Consider the following 18,673-nt stretch of genomic DNA (forward strand, 5'->3'; position numbering starts at 1 on the left):
CCGATGACGAGGAGCCTTGTGTCCACCGTGAGGAGGAGTAATGTGTGTCCTCTCCTCCTCAGATGACCTCGCTGGGCATCACCTCCTTCTCGCTGTGCGCCCTGGGCATCGACCGGTTCCACGCGGCCACCAGCGGCTCACGACCCCGCCCGCGGCGCGTGGAACGCTGCGGCGCCGTGCTCCTCAAGCTGCTCCTGGTGTGGGGCTGCTCCCTGCTCCTCTCCAGCCCCGAGCTCTTCCTCTGGGAGCCCTCCTCCTCCTCCTCCTCCTCCTCCTCCTCCCACACCCTGGTGGACTCCTGCTCCCTCACCCCCTCCTCCCCCCTCTCCCTGCTCCTCCCCGACTCCCTGCACTCCCTGTTGCTACGATACCACCAGGTAAACACACACACACACAGCCACACGCAAACTGTGGCACGAACAGACGAATACATGAACACACATACTGTGTTTCAGTTGTTGTGTAGTTTAAAGGTTGGGTATGGGATTTGCGAAACGCCAGCAGATTTTGAAAATAAACAACTCAAATGGTCCTACCCCCTCTCCTTCAACGCTGACTCTGACTCCACCCATTCCAAGTACATGGACGCGCAATCATGCACGAGTGAACACAGATGCGCGAGAGCGAGCCATTAGCTAGTTAGCTAGCTCCAGTAGCTACCGCAGGATAACAACAAACAGAAGCTTGCTCTGGGTCACGAGCTTTGAGTCCCAGCACGAAGTGGTCACGAAGTGCTGGGACTCAGTGGCTGTAAGTGGGTTATGATAAGGATTTCAAGTAATTTTGCAAAAATGGCCAAATAAGCGAATTCCATACCCAACCTTTAAGTGTGTGTGGTGTTGTTATTGTAATGTTATGGTGCTGTTATGTTATGACCATGTTATGGTGTTGTTAAGGGCATGTGATGGTAATGTTATGCTGCTGTTATGGTCATGATATGGTCATGTGATGGTCATGTGATGGTTATGTTATGGTGTTGTTATGTTCATGTCATGCTCATGGTATGTTCATGTTATGGTCATGGTATGGTCATGTGATGGTCATGTTATGGCTATGGTATAGTCATGTTATGGTCATGTGATGGTTATGTTATGGTGTTGTTATTTTCCTGTTATGCTCATGGTATGTTCATGTTATGGTGTTGTTATGGTCATGTTATGGTGTTGTTATGGTCATGTTATGTTTTGACAGGGGCGTATGTGGTGGCGTAGGGTCATGTGATGGTGCTGGGATGGTCATGTGATGGTGTGTGATGGTGTTGTTGCAGGGGCTTGTGCGGTGGTGTTAGGGTCATGGGATGGTGTTGTGATGGTCATGTGATGGTGTTGTGATGGTCATGTGATGGTGTTGTGATGGTCATGTGATGGTGTTGTGATGTTCATGTGGTGGTGGTGTTAGGGTCATGTGATGGTGTTGTGATGGTCATGTGATGGTGTTGTGATGGTCATGTGATGGTGTTGTGATGTTCATGTGGTGGTGGTGTTAGGGTCATGTGATGGTGTTGTGATGGTCATGTGATGGTGTTGTGATGTTCATGTGGTGGTGGTGTTATGGTCATGTGATGGTGTGGTGATGGTCATGTGACGGTGTTGTGACGGTGCTGTTCCAGGGGCGTATGTGGTGGTGTTAGGGTCATGTGATGGTGTTGTGATGGTCATGTGATGGTGTTGTGATGGTCATGTGATGGTGTTGTGATGGTCATGTGATGGTGGTGTTATGGTCATGTGATGGTGTTGTGATGGTCATGTGACGGTGTTGTGACGGTGCTGTTCCAGGGGCGTATGTGGTGGTGTTAGGGTCATGTGATGGTGTTGTGATGGTCATGTGATGGTGTTGTGATGGTCATGTGATGGTGGTGTTATGGTCATGTGATGGTGTTGTGATGGTCATGTGATGGTGGTGTTATGGTCATGTGATGGTGTTGTGATGGTCATGTGACGGTGTTGTGACGGTGCTGTTCCAGGGGCGTATGTGGTGGTGTTAGGGTCATGTGATGGTGTTGTGATGGTCATGTGATGGTGTTGTGATGGTCATGTGATGGTGGTGTTATGGTCATGTGATGGTGTTGTGATGGTCATGTGACGGTGTTGTGACGGTGCTGTTCCAGGGGCGTATGTGGTGGTGTTTCGGCTGCTACTTCTGCCTGCCCGTCCTCTTCACGCTGCTCTGCCAGCTCGCCACCTGCAACGTCAGCAGCGACTCGAGCTCCGCCCAGAAACAGCGTAGCCATGACGACCAGTCGGCCCATCAGTCGCGGGAGCAGCACGCGGCCGCAGAGCGGAAGCTGAGCTGCACGGTGCTGGCGCTGGCCGTGGTGTACGCCGTGTGCGTTCTGCCAGAACACGTGTGTAACATCACGCTGGCGTACACACAGATCAGCCTATCACAGGACACCCTGGCCCTCATGGCCCTCCTACATCACTTCCTGCTCTTCTTCAAGTCCTCCGTCACGCCCGTACTGCTGCTGTGCCTGTGCAAGGTAATACTACACAATACTACTACACAACTCTACATCACAACACAACCCTACTACACAATACTACTACACAACACTACACAATACTACTACACTTTACTACTACACAACTCTACAACACAACCCTACTACACAATACTACTACACAACACTACACAATACTACTACACATTACTACTACACAACTCTACAACACAACACTACTACACAATACTACAACACAACACTACTATTACACACTACTACACAATACTACAACACAACACTACTACACAACACTACTACACAATACTACAACACAACACTACTACACAATACTACTAAACAACTATACACAATACTACTACACAGTACTACACAATACTACGACACAACACTACAACACAACAATACTACACAATATGACTACACAACACTACACAATACTACTACACAACTCTACAACACAACCCTACTATACAATACTACTACTGAACACTACACAATACTACTACACAGTACCACACAACACTATAACACTACACTACTACACAATACTACTACACAACACTACAACACAACACTACTACACAATACTACTAAACAACTATACACAATACTACTAAACAGTACTACACAACACTACTACACAGTACTACTACACAATACTACTACACACTACTACACAATACTACCACACACTACTACACAATACAACTACATACTACTACACAATACTACTACACAATACTTCTACGTAATAGTACTACACAACACTCCTACACAATCCTACTACGCAATACTACTACACAACACTCCTACACAATACTACTTCACAGTGCTACTTCCCAACAGTACTACACAACACTAAAACACAATATTACTAAACACCACTACACAGCTACACAATACTACTAAACAATGCTACACAGTACCACACAATACTACTATAAGATTCTATACAATACTATTACACAATACTACACAATACTACTACACAGTACCACACAATACTACTATAAGATTCTATACAATACTATTACACAATACTACACAATACTACTAAACAATACCATACAATACAACTACACATTACTACAAAATACTAGTACACGGAAGTACCCAACACTGCATAAAAGTACTGCTATAGTACTACTACTATAATAGTACAAACTGCTACTGAACACACTGAGATACACACTAGAACTACAACCTTGTATAAAATAAGTTTTTTAGTACCTATCTCTTTGTCTCTTTGCTGTCTGTATAACTGTCTGTCTGTCTGTCTGTCTGTCTGTCTGTCTGTCTGTCTGTCTGTCTGTCTGTCTGTCTGTCTGTCTGTCTGTCTGTCTGTCTGCAGGCTCTGGGCCAGGCCTTCATGGACTGCTGCTGCTGCTGTTGTCAGGAGTGTCAGCCAATCAACTCGCAGGGCTCACCAGGCTCTGCCCACATCAAGCTGAAGACAGCCAATGAGGTGGCCTCGTCTGCCATCTTCTTTGAAAAGGCTAAAGATTCATCAGCTATCCTATCTATCTCCAGCTAGACCAGTCTCTCTCTCTCTCTCTGTCTCTCTCTCTCTCTGTCTCTCTCTCTCTCTCTCTCTCTCTCTCTCTCTCTCTCTCTCTCTCTCTCTCTCTCTCTCTCTCTCTCTCTCTCTCTCTCTCTCTCTCTCTCTCTCTCTCTCTCTCTCTCTCAGAGTTTTAGCTCTTACTTCTCTAAAGTACTTCCTGTTGCCTGTGGGGAAGAGGTTTATCTTCGTCCAACACATCCAGTGGCACATACACCACAAACCCATCTCCCTGTCACCCTTTCACCCCATCACCCCATCACCCAATCACCCTTTTCCTGGCCTCTCTCCTCGCTGTGAACCCAGGTTGGTTAGCCCTGTCTCACTGTTGTTGTTGTTGGCCTCTGATCCTGGAGTCTGTGCAGCAGCTGGAGATAAAGATCAAACACAGGAACCTGTGTTTGCCCCGACCAACCAGGTCAGGGCAAGCATGATCCTGCAGAACGCAGGGCTGCTACGTCAGGGCTGCTTCATCAGGGCTGCTCCGTCAGGCTGATGGAGCTGATAAATGCTGTAAATACACCTGCTGCTAACTGTTAGGCTAGGAGGCTTTAGCTAGCTAGCTTGTCCTCCATTAAATAGCTAATCAGCATATTCCTAATAACATTAAAGTCAGAGACAATGCTAACCTCAGCTATTACCATATTTGTGGTGGAGTCGTCTGCTAATATATGTGTGTGTATACATATATATATATATACATATATATATATATATATATATATATATATATATATATATATATATATATATATATATATATATATATATATATATATATATATATACACACACACAAGCATGCACAAACATACGTGTAGAGCTAAAGTCAAGTAAAATGGTAAACGACAATGAAAATTACATATTTAAGTTTGGATATTTTTGCCTCACTGTGTTTTGTCTCAGAAGGTCACATGGTACGATCCAACCAATCACGTGTAGTGCTGTTACTTTATCAATAAAGGTTTGTAATTGAAACTGTGTGTTCTGTACGTGCTTTCTTTAATAGGTCATGTTTCAGCCCCAGATTTAGTACTAACGGCACATGTCTCCCTCATTAGCCTCTAGTGACCAGAGCTGTAGCTGCAGCTTATAAAATAATTAACCACACTACTGACAACTGACAATACTCCTACTTCAGATTTTTTTTTTGGTGGAGTAAGTAACTAAAGAAGAAACGTTTTTTATATTGGCTAAATAAATGTATTAGTGATTTACATAGAAAATGTACACCACTAATAATCGACAGATATAGAGTTAGTCTCCAGACCAGCTTCAGCGCATATTAATGACCCAACACTACACTACTGTCACCCTGGCAACCATATATTCACACTCACACCCGCAGGCGCTCGCACACACACACCCACACACACACACACACACACACACACACACACACACACACACACACACACACACACACACACACACACACACACACACACACACACACACACACACACACACACACACACACACACACACATTTCTATTCAGAGAAGTACTTTCTACAATCAAAGCCCTCTTCCTTTTTCAGTTACATTGGCAACCAGGCTAGACAGACTGAGATACAGAGAGATACATAGACAGGCAGAGAGACAGGCCGAGAGATAGACAGGCAGACAGACAGACAGAGAGAGAGGAGAGAGGTGGGTACGTTCGTCTCATTAGCACTTCTCATACACACACACACTCACAGTCAAACACACACACGCACGCACACACACACACACACACACACACACACACACACACACACACACACACACACACACACACACACACACACACACACACACACACACACACACACACACACACACACACACACACACACACACACACACACACAGAAGCAGAGCATGAGACCCAGCACGCTAACACAACGGTTGTGGGTTTGATTCCAACGCTCCACAAGAGGTAAACTTAGTCAATTCTCAAATTAAACAAATATATCAGTCTGGAGATTTACATTTAAGTGATCAATATTAACTCTTTACCTGTGAACGATGTCATCTGCAGGTTATAAGTAATGTACTAATTAGTATTAATGTAAAAGTAAATTACGTATCATTACATAAGTATTGATGTAAAAGTTTTATTAAGTATCACTAAATTAGAATTAATGTAAGTATTAACTTAGTATTAATTTCTAGGTGATAAACATTAGTTTATTAAACTGTGCGTACACAATGGTATTAATTAGTATTAAGTGTATCAACACTACTTAGTATCAATGTATAAATATTAAGTATTAGCATTATTGTAAGTGTTGGTTTGTCACTATTGATTTATAGTTCAAGTAGTTCATGAATACTCATGAGTTCATCAGACCAATTAAACCATCTTCTTCTCAGGCCAGATCCTGTCATCCAATCAGGTGCCCTTAGTGTGTTCACACAAGGGTTGTGTGTGTGTGTGTGTGTGTGTGTGTGTGTGTGTGTGTGTGTGTGTGTGTGTGTGTGTGTGTGTGTGTGTGTGTGTGTGTGTGTGTGTGTGTGTGTGTGTGTGTGTGTGTGTGTGTGTGTGTGTGTGTGTGTGTGTGTGCAAAAAGGGAGGAGAAAGAGGCAGAAAACGGAAAGAGAGAGAGAGAGAGAGAGAGAGAGAGAGAGAGAGAGAGAGAGAGAGAGAGGGAGAGAGCATTGCTCAGTGAACACAAACTAATCTGACCTGAATGTCTCATAGCACTTAAAACAGACACTCACGCACACGCACACACACACACACACACACACACACACACACACACACACACACACACACACACACACACACACACACACAGAGACACACAGCCACAAACACACACACAGCTTGGAGGACAATGTAGGTTTTGTTGAGTTAGAAAAGTGATGAGGATGGGGAGGTGTGTATATGTGTGTGTGTGTGGGGGGGGGGGGCAGGGGGGGAGTTGTGTGTGTGTGTGTGGGGGGGGGGGGGGGGGGGGGACGTTCGTTGTCATGACAGCAAAGGGCCGACCGAAAGCTAGGCTAGTTCAGGGACACACAGACACAGGGACCACCTTGTTACATAGACAGGAAGTACCGAGCATGCTCCTTTGTTTCCCTGAGCCCATTGACACACACACACCCAAACACACACACACACACACACACACCCAAACACACACACACACACGCACACACACCCTAACACACGCACACACACACACACACACACACACACAACACACACACACACACACACACACACACACACACACACACACACACACACACACACACACACCACACACATTAGTTCTACATTAACTCTACATATCCTCTACATTTGCTCATTAGCCCTACATTAGCTCAACATCAGTTCTACATATTAGCTCTACATAATTAGCCCTACATTAGCTCCACATTAGTAGCATATTAGCTTTACATTGGCTCTGCATTAGCTCTAGGGCCTACATTAGTAGTAATTATTCAACTTTTTTCAGAATTAACAGTTTAATTTCATACCCGCTTCATATATTTTCAGGTCTTTCCGTTGAAGCTAGAGCGGGATGACGTCACCCGCTCTAGCCCAATGTGGCTATAACAAAAGCTAACCATTTCGAATGTTGCAGAGCCTAACGATGTCAATATTTAACTGAGAAACACAATCTTAAACAGTTACGGTATTTCTTGTTTCACTTTCGCTAAAATGATTAGTGGATGGAAACATAATTATTCAATATCGGGCGTTTGTGTGTGGGGATCTTCGTTTGTATGACTAGCGGCTAGATGCTTTCTACATATCCGATGTACTTCCGGTAGATGCTAAATGCTAACTTAAAATCTTTTTTCATGTCATGCTATCTACACAAAAGATATATATATATATATATATATGAAAGAGACTCCAAGGATTCCAACGGTAACTAGATGTGAAAGAATAACGCCAATAACACACTTTTGGTTGCTCCAAGTGATGACTTGGGAGTAACCCCACATACACCATTTCAAACTTTATCAGAACAGCTCAGCTATTCTATATTTTATCTCAAATGTATTCAAACATTATCACTTTTGCTATATATTTGTTCTTCACTTCCAACCATTTTACATTTATTAAATAGTGTGCTTGGTTGACCTTTTTACTCCAGACTTCTGAACTCCGTTCAAAGGTTTTCACTTGATTTAAGAAATTCAACATCTGTTTACCTCTTATACTATGTGGCTGTACTAAAAAAAATTCAACCTCATTTACAGCGCTCACCGCATTTTCTAGTTCTACATGTCAGTGTTTCCCCCAGGAAATGTCTTGGTCAAGGCGGGGGCGCCTTAACCATACAGTGCTGTGGGAAACACTGCATTTGCCCTACATCAATTCTACATTCTACTGTCGGTCCTCAACACGCTCATTAAACCACACACACACAGGAAGTGCCACATCACATGTTCTTCATCATATTTATTAGTATCATAGACAAGCATGTTTCTATTAAAACACATTAACTGAATCAAAACAATCATGTACAAACAGGCTGAAACCGGCTGTGGCTCTGAGCCACGAGGCCGCCCACACCGCCCTGAACCAGTCCTCTGCCTTTAATTATCATTGGTGACGTCATTAGTGTCCGGACCAATTTCAGGGTGGCATTCCAATAGGCCCCGCCCCCTGCTCAAATGGATGCCCCTAGTCCAGCACAATTGGTGCACGAAATAGAGGGCACGTGATGTCATTCTATTAGAATCCAGGCCGACAAGATGGAACCTGATACGATTGGCCGTCTAGGAGGGGGCGTGTCTGGAGACTGGTTGAGGGCAGATCATTGGTCAGTGAATCACATGATGATCTGGAGTAGTAAAACATCCGTTACACTTCCTTCACAACGTGCTGCTTAAAATTGCTGTCCACAGACCCTCTAGAACTGCATGTTGTAGTTCTGTAGTACCACCATGGTACTACTGCAGGTTGAAATAATTTGAACATTTTTAACCTTTACTTCAACACCTCTTCCATCAGCATGCATACTAAACTAAACGCAAGACACAGGCTCCTCCAGACCAGTCCAACAACCACACTCCAGTACAGAACAGTCAAAACCACCAAGCAGTACAATCTAGCTGAAACCAGCAGAAGCCAGTTCAAGCCAGAGTGCGAAGCCAAAACCCTGTCAAGACAGAGTACTGACGGTACAACGGCTCTTCCCCCTTTGTTGGACCAAGAGAAGCTCTCCTGGACCTCTTCCTGTTGGACTCTGCTTCTTTTCAGTGATTGGAGATCACTAATAACCAATCGACCAATAGACATCAAGCTGAAGAGCAGATCAGACGCTCCATGCTGGGTCACCAGAGGGCACCAATATACTGTTTCAGACCAGTACAGACAGACTGGTCTGGATCAGTGGAGAATGGTGAAGACCTACAGTTAAACCAGTACAGACCGGCTTGTAACCAGTACAGACCGGTATGTGACCAATAAAAACCGGTTTGTGGCCAGTCCAGACCGGTGTATGACTAATAAAGATCGGTTTGTGACCAGTCCAGACCGGTTTGTGACTAATATATACCGGTTTGTGACCAGTCCAGACCGGTATGGTCTCCATCTCTTAAAGTATGAGGACTATAAACAGGGCCTTGTATGAAGCTGTGGCGATAATCTGGGATAATAATTACACGCATAACTTAAATAAAGTGTAACGCTAAAAGCCAAACAATCCTGTGATGGCTGTAGCAGGGGGCTAGCTCACTAGCTAGCTGAATGCTAAGGCAATGGAGTTGAGCGGGTGCTAGCATGGCTGGGCAATGCTGGGCAACCATCAGGTCTTAAGTTTAACTCTGCGGAGAAGCCCTGGACTCAAATCACATGACCCACCTGGTCCAATCAGCTAACAACTCAAACTAGAAAACACTGAATTCTGGGATATATAGTCCAGAGGTGTCTTTCATGGTAAAACAATAAAAAAAAAACAATAAAAAAGCATAAGAAATAAAGCTTATTACAGAAATATAAACAGAATGAGAAATATTTTCCAGTTAAAGTACCACTTCCTTAAATCTGGAGAGAGCACATGATCTCACAATATGAAGGTTATTAACATTATTATTATTATCATCATCATTATCTTACAAAACAAAACCAACAGTGCAATAAAAAGATTTAACACCGCCCTCATCCTCATGGGGGGGACGGACAGACAGACAGACAGACAGACGGAGGACCGGGGACGGGTGGAGGGACAGAGCAGAGGAGGGGTGGGTGGGGGGAGAGAGGTGGAGTTAGGCGGTTGAAGCAGACAGAGTGGTCAATGTGTGTGTGTGTGTGTGGGAGGGAGAGGGGCGTGGCTATGTTGGTCACTCAGGTGGGCGTGGCTATTTCAGGAACTCCTCTTGGTTCTAGAATGTTGGATCAGCCACTGGAGAGTGATGTCTGGAGAAGAGGGAGAAAGAGGGAGAATATTCAGTGTGTGGGTACAGTTGTATACGTAGAGGTCGCCCTGGCATGCTTTTGAGCGTTTTCATGCGTCACGTTAGCCAGCGTCATGCTAGCTTGTTAGCTCTGTTCTGTCCGTTTAAAGATGTTACAATCAGGTTAGGGTAACAACGACCACCAAGGCCTTATTCTTAACCACCGTAACACACTCTCAACTAGCCTAACCAACTCTTAATCAGCCTAACCAACTCTTAACCAACCGCTTCTTCGTAATAGCTGTTTACATTCCACCGGATGCTAACACTGGCATAGCTTTAGGCACCCTGCGCAATAGTTAAATAATCATAACAGAGTATCATGTTAGCGAGCGTCATGGTAGCGAGCGTCATGTTAGCAAGCGTCAGGCTAGCGAGCGTCAGGCTAGCGAGCATCAGGTTACCGAGGGTCATTTTGCGAGCGTCATGTCGGTTAGCGTCATGTTGGCAAGTGTCATGTTGTTGAGTGTCATGTAGCGTGTGAATGCATCTCACCGATGTTGTCTTTCTCCTTGCAGGAGATGGAGTAACAGCAGATCTCCCGGTCCTGAATGGCTGACAGGTTCCTGACACACAAGATAATAACGTGAATATATAGTTAGTATATAGTTTATATCATATTAGGGCTGTCCCCGACTCTGAATTTTCTGAGTCGAATCAGATCTGCCTTTTCAGTCCAGTCTACTATTCGGCGGCCGTGCGGGGCACGTCTTTTGGAGGTTTAAAAAATGAGTTTTCTTTCTATTAACACTGTTTTGGTAGGCTATAGGCCTTTTAGATATGCTTGCGCGTTGCGCTCATTACGTTCTCACCTGAACAGTTTTCTGTTAATCAAACTCGTCGGAATTGTAGCCAACCTATTCCTGTCGGGTTTAATTAGGCTCCTGCCCATAATGCGGTCCGATAATGAACACGGGGCTCATGTACGGGCTAGTGGATAATCCACTATAGGAGCCCCGTGTTCATGATCTGATTGCATTTATTGAGCCCGAAAGAATACACAGCGCTGTGTCTCCACACTGACTGCGCTCCTAGAGAAAATGTAGGAATAATGTAAGGGGAAACAGCCGCTTCCCTCTGCGAGATTCTGTCTAGCAAACAAAGTTACAATGAATCAATCACCACAGTGACATGGACAGTGTCTAAATAAACAATAAAGCTTCTCTTTATTGCAGGGTTTCCCCGACTGATGATTCGAATCATCGACTTTCAGGGGACAGCCCTATATCATAAAGATGACGTTAGTTAATAACATGATTATACAACTTAATATCAAATAGTTAATCACTAAACCTGATTATATAACTTACTTTCATATAGTTCATATTAGTTAATAACATTTATACATAGTTGATATATCCTGATGTCTAATATAACATTATGTATGGTTAATATAACGTGATGTATAGTTAATATAACATGATGTATAGTTAGTATAACATGACGTATAGTTACTATAAAATGACGAATAGTTGATAGAACATGATGTATAGTTAATATAACATGGATGTAGGGCTGGGCGATATGACGATATCATACCGTGGACGATATGAAAGTGTCTACCGGGAGAGATTTGGCCATATCGTTTATACCGAGAGAGAGAAAAAAAAAAAAAAAAAAAATGGTGGTGGATGGAACTGCAGTTAACTGCAGTTGCGCCACAACGGGGCCCTGCAGCAGACTGCTTAGCTGTAAGACATTTAACTATTCCCAGAAGAAGAAACTTCACCAGCCAATGTGCTTTCAGGTAACGTAACCTGCACGTAATTTGAGGTGAGGAAGGCAGAAATCATGGCGCAGTTAATGACAGATTGTTCGCTACTTACTCCTTTGTAAGCATGGAAATTCAAGTTCAAAATAAAAGAAAAAAACTGATCAAATGTGAAGCATGGTTATTTTAAGCCATTTATTATTTTAATTTACTTCAAAAATACCATATCGTGATATATATCCATATCGTGATATAAAATTACTCATATCGTGATATAAGATTTTGTCCATATCGCCCAGCCCTACATGGATGTATAGTGTGTAGTTAAAGGTCCCATGACATGCTACTTTATGGATGCTTTAATATAGATATTAGTGGGCCCGCAACACAGTATTTGAAGAAATTCCCGAAATTCAGCCGTGGTGCAGAATCACAGCCACTACAAGCCAGTCGCACATTGAGTTTTCCCAAAATGCGCCGTTTCGGTGTCTGTAGCTTTAATGCAAATGAGGAGGAGGTAGGCGGGTCAAGAAGGAGGGTGGGGGTCTGGCCCTGAGCAGCTTACGGCCACGGTACCATGCGCTCTGTTTACAGTGGATGTATCGCAATGGCGAGGCGCACACAGCCTTTGGCCATGCAGGGCTCCAGACTAACTTTTTCCTTGGGTGCACTGGTGCACCTAAATGTTTAATTTGGGTGCACCAGCACGTATTTATGGTGCACCCAAGTTTTGAGTTGTTGAGGGGGGGGTGGGGGGGGGGCAAGGCAACTTAACTGCCTTGCGCTAAGTTGTTGACGGGGGGGGGGGGGGGGCGCAACCCGGGCAGCTGCACCGGTTGCACCGTCGATATCTACGCCATTGATTAATAATATCTTGACCATTAAATAAATGCCTTAAATAAATGCCGAATCTGTATCTCTCATAAAGAATATCGACAGACAATGCCAAGGGATCGGTTCTGTCCCGAAAAACCCTCTGTCTCCGGAGAGACGTCTGTACGAAAAGTGCCATGGGAACACCCACAAATGGTGACGCCATTATCGGAGGAGGGGCTAGGAAGCTGCGCATGCCGATATAAGTAGCCGATCTCCGGGTAGACTCGCTGAAAAGCTGCTCCCGACCAGGTTTGGTTGCGAGCGTAAGACACCATGGTGATACAGCGACGCTTAAAGAGATTGACTTTCATGGTACAGCAAACCCAGGCTTTCAGCTCAACATACCTCGCTAACCCTCTAATCGAGCTTCGTAGTACAGGCCCCTGGATTGGGCTTCGCGGGTTTGTTTACCGGCGTTGCTATTGTTACCGGGCTTGCGTGTTCCAACGGTTTATTAGGTGTCTAATAAATCGCTGTCTAATCAATACTTCATTCACTGCCTCTTCCGTGGTTATTACAATATTATGAATAGACTGCTCTGTAAAAAAATAAATAATAATAATTATACCAGATAAATGTTCAGTTGCACCGGTGCGCCCAAATAAAATATTTGGTCGCACTACCCCGAATTCTAGGCGCATATGCGCCCAAATTAGGCGCACTCTGGAGCCCTGCCATGTTCTATAAATATTCTAGAACACTCTTGGTGCTCCGGCGGGAGCCCTGGAAATCTATATCAAAATAATATCATATTATGGATAGATAAATAAATCATATAATATATATTATCACGGCCAAAAGCTGTGTGACCCTCCAGACGATATTATGAATCTCAAACGACTGCGTCGGGTTCTTCGACGTCTCCGGTTCTTCCACAACCACATCAATCTGAAGTGGACTGAACCACCACATGGAGGAGAAAGGGATCGTTGACCCCGGTTGTCTCCCGCCGGAGCCTCGCTACCGAGAGACCATGGCCTCCTGCAGCGGGCAGCGCCGAGGCGGTGGTCACTCGGCAGCGGGCAGCGGGGAGCGGGGCTCAACTGGGAGACATTCGCGGGCAACAATACCTTCCTCCTCCATGTCGTGGTTCATGTACTTCAGGGAGTCAAAGCCAAAGTTCCTTTCCCCCCCAATTCCTTCGCAACCATGGCTGAGATAACCCCCCACTACGAGTCTCGTTGTGGAAATACCAGAGGCGAGACAAAGTCATCGTCTCTGAAATGCGCCGTACACAGCACTAATCTGGTTCCATCGTTTTTTGGTATTTCTCCAAAAATAATTTGCAACGATCTCTCCCTTAATTCCTCTGTCTTTGGCAGGAGATGCAATGTGGACGTTTTGCTTTGGCATAACACACAGGTTTGATGTCGTTCTGCCATTGCATTAAAAATTCTCTAACTAGCCTGTTATTAAGCAGCAACTACGTAGACGTATTAGCACTAGCTCAAACTTGACTCCTTCAGATTTTCTGTTGGTGGTTACGAACCAACCAAGTGGGCAGGTCCATGAATAATAATTTGACAACGCTACGTAGCAGTGTCCCCTTATCCAGATTGGCTCATTTATTCTCCCTTTTTCCTCTCATTGGCTATTGCATATAGCAGACAAACTGCATGGATTTCAAACTTACCACAGGTCACAAACATATTCTGACCGATGTTTTTAACAAAGAATAGGAAAAATGAGATTTTAATGGCATGGGATCTTTAATATAAGTTGATGTAGTTAGTATAACATGACTTACATCCTCTCGATGAGCTCCTTCTCATCCAAAGCTCCCTGAAGGTCTCTCTTATTGCCCAGAACCAGAACCTACAAACAGACAGACAGACAGACAGACAGACAGACAGACAGACAGACAGACAGACAGACAGACAGACAGACAGACATTTATTACTTGTTGATTTACTTCATGGGAAGACGCTGGTTGTTTACAGGTCTGGGAGGTTCTGCCGGCTACAGGACTAACAGGGTATTTAGAGGGTATAACAGGGTAGAAGTAGGACTAAAATGGGTAATAAGGAATAGTAACAGGACAAACAGGGGTAATAAGGAGGACTAATAGGGGTAATAAGGACGTCTATAGTAACAGGACTTACAGGGGTAATAAGGACGACTATAGTAACAGGACTAACGGGGGTAATAAGGAGGACTAACGGGGGTGATAAGGAGGACTAACGGGGGTGATAAGGAGGACTAACGGGGGTAATAAGGAGGACTAACGGGGGTAATAAGGAGGACTAACGGGGCTGATAAGGAGGACTAACGGGGGTGATAAGGAGGACTAACGGGGGTTATAAGGAGGACTAACGGGGGTAATAAGGAGGACTAACGGGGGTAATAAGGAGGACTAACGGGGGTAATAAGGAGGACTAACGGGGGTAATAAGGAGGACTAACGGGGGTGATAAGGAGGACTAACGGGGGTGATAAGGAGGACTAACGGGGGTGATAAGGAGGACTAACGGGGGTAATAAGGAGGACTAACGGGGGTGATAAGGAGGACTAACGGGGGTAATAAGGAGGACTAACGGGGGTTATAAGGAGGACTAACGGGGGTTATAAGGAGGACTAACGGGGGTGATAAGGAGGACTAACGGGGGTAATAAGGAGGACTAACGGGGGTGATAAGGAGGACTAACGGGGGTGATAAGGAGGACTAACGGGGGTAATAAGGAGGACTAACGGGGGTTATAAGGAGGACTAACGGGGGTTATAAGGAGGACTAACGGGGGTGATAAGGAGGACTAACGGGGGTAATAAGGAGGACTAACGGGTGTAATAAGGAGGACTAACGGGGGTGATAAGGAGGACTAACGGGTGTAATAAGAAGGACTAACGGGGGTAATAAGGAGGACTAACGCGGGTAATAAGGAGGACTAACGGGGGTGATAAGGAGGACTAACGGGTGTAATAAGAAGGACTAACGGGGGTAATAAGGAGGACTAACGGGGGTAATAAGGAGGACTAACGGGGGTAATAAGGAGGACTAACGGGGGTAATAAGGAGGACTAACGGGGGTAATAAGGAGGACTAACGGGGGTAATAAGGAGGACTATAGTAACAGGACTTACAGGGATGCCCTGGAGCTGGGGTTTGTCCAGCAGGTTGTGGAGCTCGTTCTTGGACGCTTCGATCTTCTCTGGGTCCGCAGCGTCCACCATGTAGCTGTGGACCAACACAGACCAGTGAGGACCAGAGTGGGGCTGGGTGGTATGTGAGGAGCAGGCGGGGGTTGGGTGGTGTGTGAGGAGCGGGGTGGGGTTGGGTGGTGTGTGAGGACCAGGCGGGGGGTTAGGTGGCGTTGTTGAGCATGGGCAGTGTCGCAGGCCAGCGTATCAAAACCTCTGTATCGGTTTGTTTGTGGGCACTACTTATGAAGACGATCTGCGGGGCGGTTCATTTGGCTTATTTGTCTTGGACCGAACAAAGACACAGCTCTGGAGCTGAGCAATACCGCGGCGGAACATTGTGGTTGCCTGTACCACCTGGGGCGTCCAATTTTAATATTTGCTTTTGAATTATGTTGTGTTATCCAACCCCTGTCAGCTTACCCATATGCCCTGGAGTCATGTGAGTCGAGGAGGGGCATTACAGGATAATCATCTCCCTCTTGCCTCCAGGTAAACATCTGCCTCATGCCTCCAGGTAAACAACTCCCTCAAGCCTCCAGGTAAACAAATGAATTCCCTCAAGCCTTCGGTGTCTGGCTAAAGTAAATGAGTGTATCCTTGGTTTCTGAGGACCAAAGTGGCGTGGTGTATAAGGTGTAAGGTGTACTTACACGATAGCACTGACACCACGACAGTAGCGCTCCCACATGCTCCTGAAGCGGGGCTGACCTCCGATATCCCACAGCTAGAGAGAGAGAGAGAGAGAATACATATCACTTAATCCCTGAGAGAGAGTGCAAGAGCAAGAGCTACTACACACATAACTTCATCTTATAATTGGAGAGAGATCCCAGATGAGCTTCATTTAGAAACACACTGATGGTCACATAGATTTATTGATATGACATTGCAGCCATTCACATTAGGGAGTGGTACCACCAACCTTTATGGTCACGTTGCCCTTGGTGATCTTCCTCATGTTGAAGCCCACGGTGGGAATCATGTCTTCACTGAACTGACCAGACTGGGGAGAGAAATCAGCATTTATTATTATTGGCATTATTAGGATTTCAAACCAAGCCGTCTAACTGCTGGAGAGGAATGCGGGCAGTAACCATCTTGTTAATGCAAAGTCTCCACGGCGGAATCCTGTAATCAGATTACTAATGAATCTACTGGACGTCTCGGACCCGACAGTGTTAGAGGAGAGTAAATTACGACGGTGTGTCTTTTGCTCCGATGAGCACCGAGGTGTGTGTACGGTAGATATCTTCAAAAACATCGACCTCGCGGTTATTAGGAATTCACCAATTCATCACATTAACGTCTTTACGTTTCTTCGTGTGTCTCCCAACTAGCTTCTAATTATCGCTCAGGACTTCCTCAGGTTAGGAGAGGAAGCCTTCATAACATGAGATCATCCGAGGGCCCTCGGAGGTCTTCTCCTGCCCGGGACCTCAGGACTAGCCCTTAGAGGAGTCTACTGGATCAATTAGGAGGTCTCGGGTTCAAATGTTAAATAAGCGCGTCCACGTGGACCTGTCACGGGTGACAGGTCAGTCCTTAAGACGACCGCCCCCTGTCTTTAATCAATACAACCACGCGACATGACGTCTGTTGCTAACGCCTCTCCATCCGGGGAGCCAGATGTGAGGAGACGTGACAGGTCCGCCTTCCTGCCCGCATCAACAATGGAGCAGCTGGTTAGCACGTAGCACAACAAGCAACCGGACACCCACCGCGATCACGTTGACGAAGGTGGTCTTCCCGGAGTACTGCAGGCCCACGAGGGTCAGCTCCATCTCCTCCTTCCAGAACAGCGCCTTGAACCAGTCCAGCAGCTTGTTGATCAGCGCGATCATCTCTGGGCCGGATGATGCGGAGCTAGCGGCTAAGTGGCTAGGCTAGGTAGCAAGGTGGCTAGGCTAGAAGGCTAGGTAGCTAGGCTAGGTGCAGCGGAGGGCTGGGAGCTGTCACGGTGACAGCCGGACAGTCAGCGGGCAGCGGGCTGGATCCGGCGGGGAGCGGCGGTCTTCTGGCCCGGGGGAGCAGCAGGAGTATGCGATAGTACACAGTAGTAGTCAGTAGTACTTCAACAGTATTTACTAGTATTTGGGTTTTCTGTTGACGCCTTAGGTGTCAGCTGTGCGCCGTCCTTCCTGCTGGGTGGGGTTTGGTTTGGGAGGAGGAGGAGGAGAGACAAGAGGAGCCACGAATTCCTGGAGCTGGACTCTCCAACCCACACCGCCTCCTACTGGACACCAGACACACCGCCTCCTAATGGACTCACCAACACACACTTCCCCTTAGTGGACTCACTAAGAGACACCGCCCCTAGTGGACACGAAGAAACACACAGTCCACCGAGACACACAAACCCAGAGTGCCACCAGTTCTGAGCGTGATTAGCCGTTACAAGCCGTTTGGAAAATCTCACAAGTGGGCGTGTCATTGGACCTTAAATTCTAAAGCAAGACGTTGACCACACACACACACGCACGCACGCACGCACGCACGCACGCACACACACACACACACACAC

At 45.8% G+C, this 18,673-nt stretch overlaps 2 protein-coding genes across 2 annotated transcripts in view; one reads left to right on the top strand and one right to left on the bottom strand.

The window, feature by feature from the left end:
* Nucleotides 1-5,005, top strand: part of gpr37l1b (G protein-coupled receptor 37 like 1b) — a 6,338-nt gene extending 1,333 nt beyond the window's left edge. Inside the window, exons 2-4 of the mRNA XM_030366607.1 lie at nucleotides 63-377; nucleotides 2,108-2,479; nucleotides 3,816-5,005. Of these exons, the coding sequence (XP_030222467.1) occupies nucleotides 63-377; nucleotides 2,108-2,479; nucleotides 3,816-3,998 (870 nt within the window). The 3' untranslated portion in view covers nucleotides 3,999-5,005. The remainder of the gene's footprint in view (nucleotides 1-62; nucleotides 378-2,107; nucleotides 2,480-3,815) is intronic.
* Nucleotides 5,006-8,402: 3,397 nt separating this feature from the next.
* LOC115551496 (ADP-ribosylation factor-like protein 8A) lies at nucleotides 8,403-18,588 on the bottom strand. Its single transcript, XM_030367285.1, has 7 exons — nucleotides 17,871-18,588; nucleotides 17,075-17,155; nucleotides 16,803-16,876; nucleotides 16,093-16,186; nucleotides 14,764-14,831; nucleotides 10,925-10,995; nucleotides 8,403-10,391 (listed from the first exon to the last, which is right to left on the bottom strand). The coding sequence occupies exons 1-7, from the start codon at nucleotides 17,991-17,993 to the stop codon at nucleotides 10,339-10,341; spliced, it is 564 nt and encodes a 187-aa protein (XP_030223145.1). The 5' UTR covers nucleotides 17,994-18,588; the 3' UTR covers nucleotides 8,403-10,338.
* Nucleotides 18,589-18,673: the final 85 nt, after the last annotated feature.

This window comes from Gadus morhua, chromosome 1 (genome assembly GCF_902167405.1).
Source record: "Gadus morhua chromosome 1, gadMor3.0, whole genome shotgun sequence".
Lineage (NCBI taxonomy): Eukaryota > Metazoa > Chordata > Actinopteri > Gadiformes > Gadidae > Gadus > Gadus morhua.

Bases quoted from the DNA above. Each gene is read 5' to 3' on its own strand.
- LOC115551496 (XM_030367285.1), bottom strand. From the start codon at position 17,993: ATGATCGCGCTGATCAACAAGCTGCTGGACTGGTTCAAGGCGCTGTTC. The intron at 16,187-16,802 runs GTAAGTACACCT...GTTGGTCCACAG, and splicing joins CGTGGTGTCAGTGCTATCGT to CTACATGGTGGACGCTGCGG. The intron at 14,832-16,092 runs GTAAGTCCTGTT...GTCTGTTTGTAG, and splicing joins CCCAGCTCCAGGGCATCCCT to GTTCTGGTTCTGGGCAATAA.